Below are 12,814 nucleotides of genomic sequence, written 5' to 3'. Positions count from 1 at the left end.
AGGTTAATCACAGGTCTTTTCCTTGGCTGACCTAGAACAGACTCTGGATTTATGAGAGAACAAGAGACGCTGCTGCTAAATTGAGCAGAACTTAAAGGTTGAGAGCCCGACAATTTATTGGAAATTAATTGCATTAAAAAAGTTGGTGGGAGAATATCAGAGTAGGTCTGGTTTAGAGACTGAACCTAAGTATATTAGTTTAACCCGAATCAGCAGCATACAGCTGAGAGCTTCATAATTTGAGTGACATGCTGTAAACCAATATGACTAAGAGTCTGCAGCCATGATAGCGGCTCTGCAAGGCTGTTATTAGGCACAGCCGAGCTTTGAGCTACATGCCTGAGCTGGGCGATAATTCAGAAGGATAATTTATCGTCCTTAAATGGGATCATATTGTGATGAAATCATATATTGAGATATTGTGATACACAATGGGAATGTAATATGTTTTGTAGGTATTTTGTAAGTAATGGACACATTTTGACTTGATGATGGCACTCGATGAAAAATTGAGGATTACCCAAAGGTATTACAATTTATCCTCAGGGGGGCATGAATGTGTCATAGCAAACCATTCCATTGTTGTCCAAATATTTCACGCTAAAGCACAAATGTCAACCTCATAGAGGAGCTACAGAAAATGGAGATCCCCAACGTCAGTATGATCAGTCTTTCGGGAACCATAAATGTCTGCACTTTGTGCCAATCCATTGTTAGCAGGATTACAAAAAAAAAAAAAAAAACTGGGAAGATTTTAATGAAACTTAGAGGAAGGGTGTAGCATCAGCCAAGGAAGAACCCATTAAATTTTGGAACGGATCTCAATCATGGGGCGGATACACAGTTGCCATTCTGGTTGTTAAAATATTTCAGTCTGGTCCAACCGACCAACAGACAGACATTGCAATCCATAAAGCCATGCCAGTAGCATGGATAGAAACACTCTGTCGACTTCTGCAGTGGGAAAATACAACCAGACAGAAGTTAAATCTTGGAAAATTCGAGGTTGTGGCCACTATGTTTATTTAATATCAGCCATTTTTCAGATCATTACTATTCCATAAACTGGTTGGTAAAATGATCAATGTGTACTCTAAGACATGGGAAAGCCAATGTGGTAAGCTCTGGCCTTCATTAGTTGCTGTGAACACAGAGAAAAAAATCATTAATGTTGTTTCCCACATGTTATGATACCAGTGACAACATGTGACCCAACAGAGAAAGGGGGGAAGGAGTTATTCTCCCAAGCTGCAAGGGCAAGCTGGGGCACTGCGGCTTTGCACTGGGTGTCGAGACCTAGCTGCACTCTGATCTGTGGTGTGGCGGACAGAATAAAGAGGCCAGACGGAGGGAGGGGATTGAATAAGGAGGCTGGGCAACAAGGAAGTAGGCGGTGACGACAAGAAACAAGGGACAAGATACTACAGAATGAATTCGAGAAAGAGAGAGCGTTTAGAGGGGAGTGCAACAAAAGAAGAGGCACCCCCCAGAGTCGTATCGTCTGACCTCAATAGTCTCTCCAGCATGCCCACAAACACAAGAATTCTCACACAGGAAGTTCTCCACAGGCTGCCCTTTGTGTAGAAATGGAGTCATGCTACAGTGTGGGCAGAGTCTTTACGCTCTCTCATACCCAGAGCCACAGCTCGCCTTGGATTTGGGACAGTGACACACATACAAACTTGCATTTGCCTACGCACTCGCACACCCACCCCAACAACAACAATTCTGAGAAACATGTGGGTGCCATCATTTGCATTGTAATGCCTTGATATGTATTCTCATCTGTTTAATATGAATAAATGCTGTTTGAAAATGAACTTGAAAGAAAAATCAACAAGAAGCCAATGGGAGGTTCTCTGGGAAAGTTTGGTGCCTTTCTGTTCCTGTCGGCAAGACTTCAAAAGAGCAAAGGAGAGAGAGTGAAAGAACAGAGTGATGGAAAGGAAGAAGCATGAAGAGAGGAAGAGGCTTGATATACATAGACACTAGAAGGAGAAAGACAGATAGAAAGTCAAAGACAGAGAGAGATGGTGAATGAATTATTATCACCGGGGGTCCAGGGGGTGTACTTTCTGTATAAAGCAACTAGAGAAGAAAGTAGAGGGATTATAGAAGGAGACATGGAAAGAGAGAGAGAAACACAGAGAGAGAGAAAGCCGGTGCAAGAACAACATTATAATTATCAGTTATGCGGATAAAACAGTAAGTATTGTGTGGGAACTGAGGTGGCCTGATCTTGTAAGGAATGATGCAAACTCCCATGAGCTGGAGGGTGGGATGGTGGTAAATAAGAACTTCTACACGCCGCCGCCACCGCCACCGTCGCCGCCACCACTACCTCTCCCTCAGCAACAAGGATTTAACCCCCCTACCGCCAGTCAGTCTGCTCGCCCCCACACAAGGCTGCAAAACACTTCTCATGATGCAACACGTAGAGCAGATCAACAGTGCCCTCCCTGGCCCCGGAGCCTCCAAAACAACATGGCTCCACCACGGGAGCTGCAACAAGACAGCACATCTGGATGTCAGATTATAGAGATAAGCCTGGCAAAAGGGCAAGGAGAGCAGAGAGAATGAATCATTTGGTTTAAAAGGATACCAGTACAGATTCTCATAGCTTGCCCCGACTCTGAATGACTCCTGGAAACAACTTCAAAAAGATAACCAACTACAGGCTCCATAAAATACAGGGAATGAAAAGTTTCTCCTCTGCCATCTGAGATAAGGTAGAAGCACAGATACGAAGATTATGCTAGTTATCTTTTAAGGCAGCTGCACTTGAAAGTAATGGACTGATAGAACCAAATAGTCCCTAAGTAGTCTAAAATACTCCACTGCTGAACAGGAGGACCAAACCTCTCTTGGAATCTAAAGACATTGCTTATTAAGTATCTACACTATGTTGACATAAAGCAGAGGTTCGCTCTATATAATCTACATATGGTCATACATATAACAACTGTATTCGGTAAAAATATTTAGTTCTTCAGGAACTAAGAATAACAGGCTTTTTTTGCAGCTTGACAACCATGCACAAGGCTCAACAATAAGGTTTGCCCAATTGCTCGGAGCAAGTACAATGCCATGTCGTGCTAGTACATCTAAAGAATATTCCACATAGTTTAGCTGATAAAAGAAATAGCTTCATGAAAGCAAAGTTTATGAGATGAAACACAAGTGACCATTTAAAATTTCCTGGGAACAGAAGTTTAGTGGGGTAGGCTTTTGTACAGAACTCCAATTATGTATTGCAGCAAGTTTGACAGCAAGGCATATTAAACTGCATTATATATTTTTTTTTAAATAAATTATTTTTTATGGGAAAGTAAAAAACTGACCTCAGGGAAGTGGACTTCTGACCCAGTTGCCTGACCGGGCAAGTGAAAAAAAACATCGAACCCTGCATGCATTTTTTTCATTTATACAATGGGTTTTGCAAGGACTTTTAAAAACCAAAGAGGTCAGAGTTCTTTCTCAACCCATCATGGAGGCTTTGGAAACTTTTAGTTGAAGAAACAATCATGATGACAAGTCAGAAAACAGGTCAGCATGGAAAGCTCTGGTCAAGCATCAATCAGTGAGCTCATATTTGCTTGTGATCTGCCAGTTTGTTCTTGGATTACTCTGTCTTTGTATCTCACCCAACACACACACAACCAGGGAGATGCCACTCTATAAAGCCAGATATTCACTCATCAGTCACCAGATAATGATTCATACCACTTGAAATGCTAGAACCCATAAACGTATTCAAGTTATAAAAATGTAATTATTCTTTCCACTGGAAAGCCTTTGAACTGCTTTATGATGGCACAACTAAGTATATAAAATCCATAAACTAGTACCAAGAAACAACCATGCTATTTAAATGTCAGGGCAGAAATACCTCCTGCAGAGATGTTCGTGAAACTAGTCCACAAATTCCACCCCTCTCCCTCCCCTCACCCTGCTCCCACAGAGGAAACATGCCCTGTTTGTCTAAGCTCACCACATCTTCCCTGAAACAAAGTCAACAAACATGCATGGGCACATACTTGTCTAAAATAGAGGATGGTTCTTATCCCTGAACAATGACAAATGTTTTTGGATCCACCCATGTATAAGGATTAAGACAAGCTGTTAACAGTTTCGACTCACTTCGTGCAAATCAATGGAAGCGGCTTAAGACAGGATGGAATGAAAAGGGACATGATCGTGTGCTGTAAAGAGATCATAGCTATGTATTTGGCCTTGGTGGGAGAATAGATCAGCAGACACTGGAGGCTTGGGAAAGCGCTGCTGCTAGCTGTTGCGAGCTGTGAAGAACAGAGGCGTGCTGAGGTCATGAGTAAACACACAGGCTCGTCCACAGCTCAGGAGAGGGGGGGGGACTGGAAACACATCTGCTCTGCCTTTGATCCAAACTTCTGCGGCCCAGCACGCCACTCACCTCAGCTGCCCACTCTGTGCCTGACTAGAAAACATCGGCCACAATCCTAAACACTAGCTCTTCCTTCCCATGCTGCCCTCCTCGATGTTGGTGCTGACTCACAATAGGAGCAAGTTTTTTATGAGGGACTTGAATCTTCAAATGTCAGCAAGAACAAAAATAGAGATGCCTTTTGTTAGCTTCTCATGCAAACACAGTCATTTCATTGGCCCTACTTCTGCAGAACAATATTCAGTTCCAGTTTGTAAAAGACAGAGTACATTTGGCTGATTCGTCTGTTAATAGATCAAATATCAAACCATTACTGTCGCCCCAACACATGATGTCAGGATACATTTTGCTCAACATCTCTAGACAAGATATTCATTGCTTGAAAGACTTTGGCATACACGAACCAAAGCTTGTCTGATGGTCGAACAGCGTCTGAAACCCTATCTTGGTTTCCAACTTGAAAATCTTAAATGCCTGCTGACTTCACGCAGCAACTGGGCAGGTATGTGAAGTTGAGAAAGTAAACAGGGTTTGAATTTTTTCTCTGAAGCTTTTTTTTCATTGTTTACACTACTATTTCTTTCTTTTTTGTGTGTATAACCTTGCAGAACAATATGAATGCTTTCCAGGAAAGACTGTCCAGTAGAAGCTCAGCAGGCTTTTCACCCCAGTTTCAGGTGTAGCCGTTTGTGACAGCTATAAACAAATGTGCTTCAACAATCCTTATGGCGTGTTTAGGCAACATATTGTACCTTGTATTATACCCCCGCCTCAAAAATGTACTTAGCCAATTTGGGCAGCATAAGAAAACTGTAAATTCAACATTGACATGAAAGTTGGGTGATTGGTCAATATATCAGCTATTGGCTGAGTTCATTGTGGGTTGCAATTGGGGGCAATTTTTGTCATCTTATTGTGCTAATTTAATAGTCTGCCTCCAAAGAATCTATGTCAGCATATTAAGTGTGAAGAAAGGTCTCGCTATGCAAGACTACTCTACCTCAAAGAAAACAAATTGGTACCAAACTCAAATTTAAGGCTTTATTCTGACCAAACCAGAGTTGGTGTTGGTGTTGAAACAGACTTGCCTAGACTAACCAACACATTGTAGATTTGAGGGGAACTGCAGAGTTGGGCTTTCTCGGTGGGTCTGTCTCTATGATCAAGCCCATTCACATAACACATAGTGAATTAGCATTGAGAACCATTATGATATTTAATGCGGTTTCAGATAAGAATGAAGAAATACAGTAAATATCCACAAAACACCTACAAATTGTAGCACCAGCTTTGACTTTGACAACCGAAAATCATTAATAATTGGTATCCTAGTTCCCTCTTCAATATTGGAAAAGTCTCACCATCACCTCTTCTGACTGAACCACAGCTGAAAATATGACTAATAAGAGTGTGCAAGATTTAAGAGACATACAGCATGTTCAAGCGTGGGATTGAGACGCTGGCTTTCACAAGACAAAAGGCCAACCATGACGTCACCTTAGCTCCCTCACAACATAACCCCCTGACCTTATGAGAAGTGCTAATTTGATGAGTCCACATTTCCACTGCGGTTAAAGATTCTTGTTCAACAAGTCACAAACTGAATCCTAACAACAAAACCGAAACCTCCCTAAATACAGGGGAACGTGGCATTTTTTTGGGACAAGCAGGCTCGGGCTGTCAAGAGTTGTGGAATAAAAGGCCCCTTCTTAAGCATGTGACCAACATTGACATAGAACTCCAAAGGCCCCATTATTTATAGACAGCAACATTAATATGCCTTAGATCAGTTGTGAGTCACTGCATAAGGGTTTTTTTTTTTCATTTACATTTTCAACTTCCTTGGCAACAAAGAAATTGCAAAATATCAGTATCTGACAAATTAGAACGGAGCAAGTGATGTAAACAAATAATTGTTTTTGTCATGTGAAAAACTTTAGCCCTGCTGTCTGGTATCTTTCCCTTACAAACCACGTTCGAGGTTGGGCTAGTGAGAGCTCCACCACAAGACTCCCACCCTCCAATTCCCTCTGCTTGTACTGTATGAGCCCGGAGAACCACATCCTGAGGAGAGGAACGCAATCGACAGCAATGCCTCCTTGAACTGGAAAATTGGTTACACAATCTGAACTTTTCACTGACGACTCTGTTGCTCCACTAAAAATATTACAATCACTGCTTTCATTGGAAGCCAAACTGTGGAGAGTGCAGAGACATTTCAAAGGGAAACAATAGCAAAAACCCCATAGAAAAACAGCAGGCCACTGATCATGGGATGTGATGGGAGAGATGTCCGTCCTTGAAGTGTGTGCCAAGGTGAGAGGCTCCACTACCATTTCCCAGAATACTCTTGGGAGCTTGGGATCAAATGAGCACTGGCCAAAGGACAGTTGTCCATAATATTAAAAAAAAGGACTACATATACCAGAATGATGAAGTGTGTTGTTGTAGTTCTCTAGAACTATAAATGGTATGCAAACACACCCATGCATGCATACATGCACACATACATACATACATACATACATACATACATACATACATACATCATACACACACTGCATGTTTTGGGTAATCCAAAAGAGAATCTATTCAAACTAATTTGAACTTTTAAGGTACCCCTCCAACAACTTTATCATCGTCACATGACAATTCAGAACACATCATCCAGCCCTAATTAAATATATATTATTATGTTAAGTGTCAACTGAGTGTTTACACATAGAGCAAGGAGGTTAAAGGGTAGACAAAATCCAGATTTTTATATAAGATGATTATTATGTTTCTTTGACAATGTCAACATCGACTGCAGTGCCACAATAAGCTTGTATAAAAGTTGAGTTCTAGAAGTTTTCAAGACTTTCCCAAGAGCTAAAATGTACAAAATTAGTTTTGGCTTTATTTTCGACTACCCATTAATGTTGAGGTTTACAACAATCCCATGTCTGACTTTGACAAAAAAAACAACCAAAATTGTACAGCTGGGGTGAATTGGCAGAATGTGGGAGCAGCCACTTTTTTCAAGAAAGGGGTGACTCTGCAGCTTTAGACCCCACCTCCCTCCGTCCAACCCCCTACCGTCCTCCCCTTACTTCTCACCAGGTCTCTGAAAAGTCCTGGCACGTTCAGAGCCCACCCCTCCACCCCAACCCTTCACGTAACAAGGATCAGCACATATAAAGTGAGAGCACAATTTGGCAACACATCCCTATAATAACACACAGACCCATGCAGGAGTTTTTGCCAGGCGACTGGAAGAGGAAATAGAGGAGTATAAACAGCACTCACCGCGGCCAGGCTCGGGTTTCCATGGTGCGCTGAGGCATCCTCTGGACAGCTCACACACACAACATAGCGTTCAGGAAACACACGCAAATCTGAAAGCAGGCAAAGAAACAACACAGACCATGCTAGTTAATAACGTGGGCTCACCTCTAATTACGAGTCAAAGTCAGACAGAGGGAATTGTGGTGAAGGTTTGAACTTACATCTACAAACACCAAGTATTTACTATCCCTCAGTTCAAGGAGAAAATGGCAGTTTACAGATAACTCCTAAACTTTATGAGCCGCGTAAACAGCATGAAATATTAGAAAATTTTATGTTAACAACAGCTCTTGGGGATAATATGACTATTTCATCGGCTTCAAAGGCAAAGGCCATTTACAGCAACAATATTATTACATGTATTATTTCATGGTACTAAATCTGTCCACAAGCAGTCCAGATTAACTGACTTCAACATATCAGCTCAACTGGACAGCCAAACTGGCCTTCAAAACTTATTTCGTGATGGAAGTTCAGAATTTGTAACATTGTTGTCTTCTGCATCATCATGTGTTTCATGACAGCACGCTTAATATGAAATACGATAAAAAAGAAAACACTGATCAGCCTGTGCCTAATTGCTCATTGCACTTTCTGGCTTTTCCCCAAAAAACACAAAATTCTCAAATCATCATAAGGGTGCCCTGGCCTTCTCTACTCTAGTACCTAGATTATTTCCAATTGGAAATACAACCATCAATCTACTTTAACTGGTTATATAACTTATTGAGCTACACTCATCTTGGGAAAAAAAAGTGAGATAACAGATATTCAGGTGAGGAGCCCCACCCTTTTTGTTGTTTGTTCATATTTAATTTTTAAACAAACCTTTTTTTAAACCCCTATTATTATTATTATTATTATTATTATTTATTACTAATTAATAATAATATTATTTTAACCTAATTTCTTTTCTTTCTTTTTTTAATTTATTTATTTTTTTAGATATTATTGTTTTCCATTTTTGCTATTATTAATTTTCCATGCTACACTATATTTGTATTGGTATCATTGGTAAGATTAATTACTCCCACTAACAATTATTACAACTGCCAGTAACGTTACTGTTGTTTGTTTCGTTGTGATAGATCTATGTGTCATGTGTGATTGTCATGTCTCTCATAAATGTTGTTAAATTAAGAAAAGGAAACACTTCCTACAATAACAAATAAGATGGCATTGGCATATAAATATACTAAATATTTACTATAATGTTTTTAATCTAGGATTCTTGATCCACTTAGTTTACCACACTCAGTTCAAAGGGATTGCAGCTGTGGGGAATTAAGACCATAAAAGCTCATATTCCTCCTCACTGGGCATTTTTGAATACATTGGTTCTGCTTCACTTGTGTGGATCAGCGTTTTTTCAACACAGTCAATATACACACCTTGTAACGGGTACAGAACTTAAATATACCACACTCTTGCATTAGTGTATGCACTCACACCTTGTGAGGAGTATGGGGATGTTTACATTGGTGGGAAGGTTTGGATATCAATTAGTTTCTCAACAACTACTTGCTTGATAACCACCATCATAAAAAGTTTTCTATCAAAAGTGTCAGTACATTTTGGGGTCTTGTGAGGTGAAATTAAAGTCAGCTAAATCAAATAATACTACATAATAATAAATAATACAAAACTGCATTAGCATTTGCTAATTATAGTAACAGTTTTAAGTCCCATATTGTTTTAGCTAATAAAGAATAAAGAATTGTTCACCATCCTTTAAAAGCTAATTGAAATTTTTACACTACCTGACTATTATATATAGAATTACACAACCTTTGACCCGAGGAGGCTGGCTCTAATTTGATGTGTCACGGACCTGCTGAGAGAAGCCGTCATCTCAGTCTGCAGCAGGTCAGTGCTGCCTTAACATCCAGGCCCCTAGGGAGCAGATATTAACTTTACTGACAGGAAGAGAGCCATGTTGGTCCCATGAAAAGGTGGCCAAGGGTCACAGGCACTAGATGGGCCGTGGAGATACAGATTCTCACTGCCCTCCATAGACAGCCCTCCAATCCCTCTCTCTCCCACTCTCAGTAGCCTCTCACGGGAACCACTTAATGGCTGCCTGTTCTCAACAACACCCCAAGCAGGTAGGGACAGGACATAAAAACAAGTGAGGGGGAGAAAAATCAACATGCAGACCACAGATGACTTGCTTTTTCTGTGGGAAATTTGGCTGAGTACAAGCCATTGAGACGTCTATTTCTGATTCATTTAACTGGGAATTGATTCTTTGAAAGCATGGACGTTACGTACCGCCATAGAGCTGCTTGACGATACATCTGAGGTTGACGTGTCGTTTCAGAAAATTGGCGACCAGGTTAAAGTATTTTCCTGTAAAGAATAAACAAAGCAGAAATACAGTTAAGTGTAATAAGAAAAAAAAATTGTGCATGTGACATGATTTCCAGGGCCCCTTGGACAAAGTAGGGTGCAAGGGGGGAAAAGGGTTGTATTTAGTTTCATAATAAATCATATGCATGTTTTGGGCATAACATGAATTACACCAGTCAGAGTGTCATCTATAATTTACGTTTAACTCCAGATGCACTCATGAACCCAGTACACTCCTATATAAATGGTAGAGACTGCAAATTGGAGAAGCAAGCATTTTTCTGCCTCCGCCAATCCTTTGTCCCATCAACAACTCCTTTGGACTGCATATGAGTAAAACTACTGATAACCTATTTAACTGAGGAAAACGAGCACTGAGGCATCCTCTACAGTGTGTGTAACACTCTGAGTGTATGTGCATATGTAAGCATATCTCATTAACTTCATAATGTGGCCTTTAAATAGCAGGAAAATACTTTGCCATTGACTTTAGACCGGGTTTTTTTTGGTCAATCACTTCCTGTTGCCTCATGATAGCAATATGCCAACAATGCACCTGACTACACCTCAAGACCAACCTGCTCATGGTTGCATGTACATTTGCTTCTTACACAACGTGGCTGCTGGGGGTGAAAATGACAACTGCAGTGGTCTGAAACTTGCAATGACAGTTACAATGTACTGTGTGCTGCTTTGTGTAAGGTGTAAGCTTGGGCCCAAATTGGTTAATCAAAGGACACACTGTGCAAATATTTTTATCCAATAAAAAGCCCTTCCTATGATGTGTTTGAGAATTGGCACTGCTACCATCACATATTGCAAAAGCACACTTGGCCAGGCTGTGCTGGACTAAAAAGCCAATACAGGACTGGAGATCAAACCTGTAGGAATACAGCTGCTCTACTTCCTTAACACAAAAAACAATGCATTAATACATTAGTTTACATTTAGATCTATATACACTTGCGCTATATCCTTAGACACACTCCATCAATTTCATATGAACCTTCTTGTGTTCAGTCCAAGGGCCAGTATACTACAAGAACAGCTAACTCATCCATGGAGTGAGAAACTATTCATTCTAGGTTTTAATTTAAGTGACCTCCCAGCTTGGAACAAGCAGAAAAACCATGGTCCAGTCCTCTGCTCTATTTGTCATGGAATGTTTGTCATGGTATGTAAGATGTGCTGGGCAGACACAGAGGCCTGTTGCCTAATCTGGTAGGAATGTATTGACTTAAAGCAAGGGCCCGGCTTACACGCTATCCAGTTGTTCTTTGTAAACAGGACAACAGTTCTGGGAAGCTGACAGAGCCTACTCACTCTTTGGTACCTACTTGGTGGCCCTTTTTCTCGTCTTGAATAAGAGACTGTAAAACTATACCCTGCTTGACTTGTTTGCTTGTCAACATTACAGGAAAATGATTGGTGATTGTCATGAAACTGGGTGGAAGGGTGTAACAAGGAAGAAGCCATTAAAGTTTGGAGCAGATCCACTTATTATTTTTCACTTTTGTTAACATTGCAAGATAGGGCATGGCCTTGGCGGAGGTCTGCGTTCTCCGAGTGCCCTTTGAGTTTCTTTTTTGTAATTTGGCATTTTCATATTGCCGGTGTCGTGTAAAAACCTCATTAACTGCTAACTGTGCGGATTTAAGTATTTCAACGCCAATTACAGGATTACACTTCTTCCATAGTTTGAGAAAATCCTGACCTCTTGCACTTAAGGCACTTTCACAACTCCCTGGATAATGTCAAATATACACTGTCATCCAGCAAAAAGCGAGCCTGTCTTTGTCTCTGAAAAGCTGACATTTTGGGAATGGGGAGGTTTTTACCCGTCGGCAACAACACTGACAATCACTCATGAATAAAACTCGGAAAAAAACTTGGAAAAGTCTCCTCTTGACATTGATCCACAACTACACAGTGTTTTAGTAATACAACACACAGAGCAGACAGCATGTTAACAGCACTGGCCCACACACAAGTGTGAGGGGGGTCTTTGTGGACCTTCCCCTTTCTCTGTTAGCTGATGTCATCTCAGCACCAACTCAAAGCATTTAATTATCGTCATCAAAGAGAAGCCGTCTTGTGATTCTTTGGATAATGACATGCAATTACAGAGACAGTGTGTCACAAAACTGCCACAGGTATACACTTAAGTCCACTGGACAGTGATTAATGGCACCACCATGGCTTTCTTTTTCTCTGTGCTTGTGGGTGAATTATCAAACAGGGTTACTACACAATTCTTCTAAAAATATACAAACATCCATAAATAAATGGAGGAATAAATGAATATAACAGTCAGTCAAACAAAACCAAGCTCAATCTGTCAACTAAGAATAAATCCTTATATTTCAAAGTAATGTAGGAAAATTGAAAATAAAGAGAGAAATAATACTGCTTTTGAAATATGGATATCTGTTTGTTGCTATGATACAAAGCAATTACAATCAACATTTTTCTGAAGATAATAGGGTAACATTTATTCTTGGTGACAGGCTATAACACTTGTCAGTTTAACAGCTATGGGAATGCCTCTGATCCTCAAAAAGCTATTAAGGGGAAATCTAGCCTACAGCAAAATCCACGTTAGACAGTCTCTCAGCGACAAAACAAATCTCTAATGTGCACAATAAAAAAGAGACTTCTGAACCACTAATTAGCCCATTACGTTTTATTTTAGCAATCTAATCAGAGCCTGACTTA

General features: G+C 40.4%; 1 protein-coding gene across 1 annotated transcript in view; it reads right to left on the bottom strand.

Moving 5' to 3' along the window:
- The window catches only part of slx4ip (SLX4 interacting protein), a 35,488-nt gene that overhangs the window by 3,083 nt on the left and 19,591 nt on the right, over positions 1 to 12,814 (bottom strand). The window contains exons 5-6 of the mRNA XM_059358830.1: positions 10,022 to 10,099; positions 7,712 to 7,800 (exon numbers count right to left, since the gene is read on the bottom strand). Coding sequence (XP_059214813.1) covers positions 7,712 to 7,800; positions 10,022 to 10,099 — 167 coding nt within the window. The remainder of the gene's footprint in view (positions 1 to 7,711; positions 7,801 to 10,021; positions 10,100 to 12,814) is intronic.

The sequence above is a fragment of the Centropristis striata genome, chromosome 20 (assembly GCF_030273125.1).
Source record: "Centropristis striata isolate RG_2023a ecotype Rhode Island chromosome 20, C.striata_1.0, whole genome shotgun sequence".
NCBI classification, from domain to species: Eukaryota; Metazoa; Chordata; class Actinopteri; order Perciformes; family Serranidae; genus Centropristis; species Centropristis striata.
The sequence above is the reverse complement of the archived record's forward strand: the minus strand, read 5'-3'. Positions and strand labels throughout refer to the sequence as shown.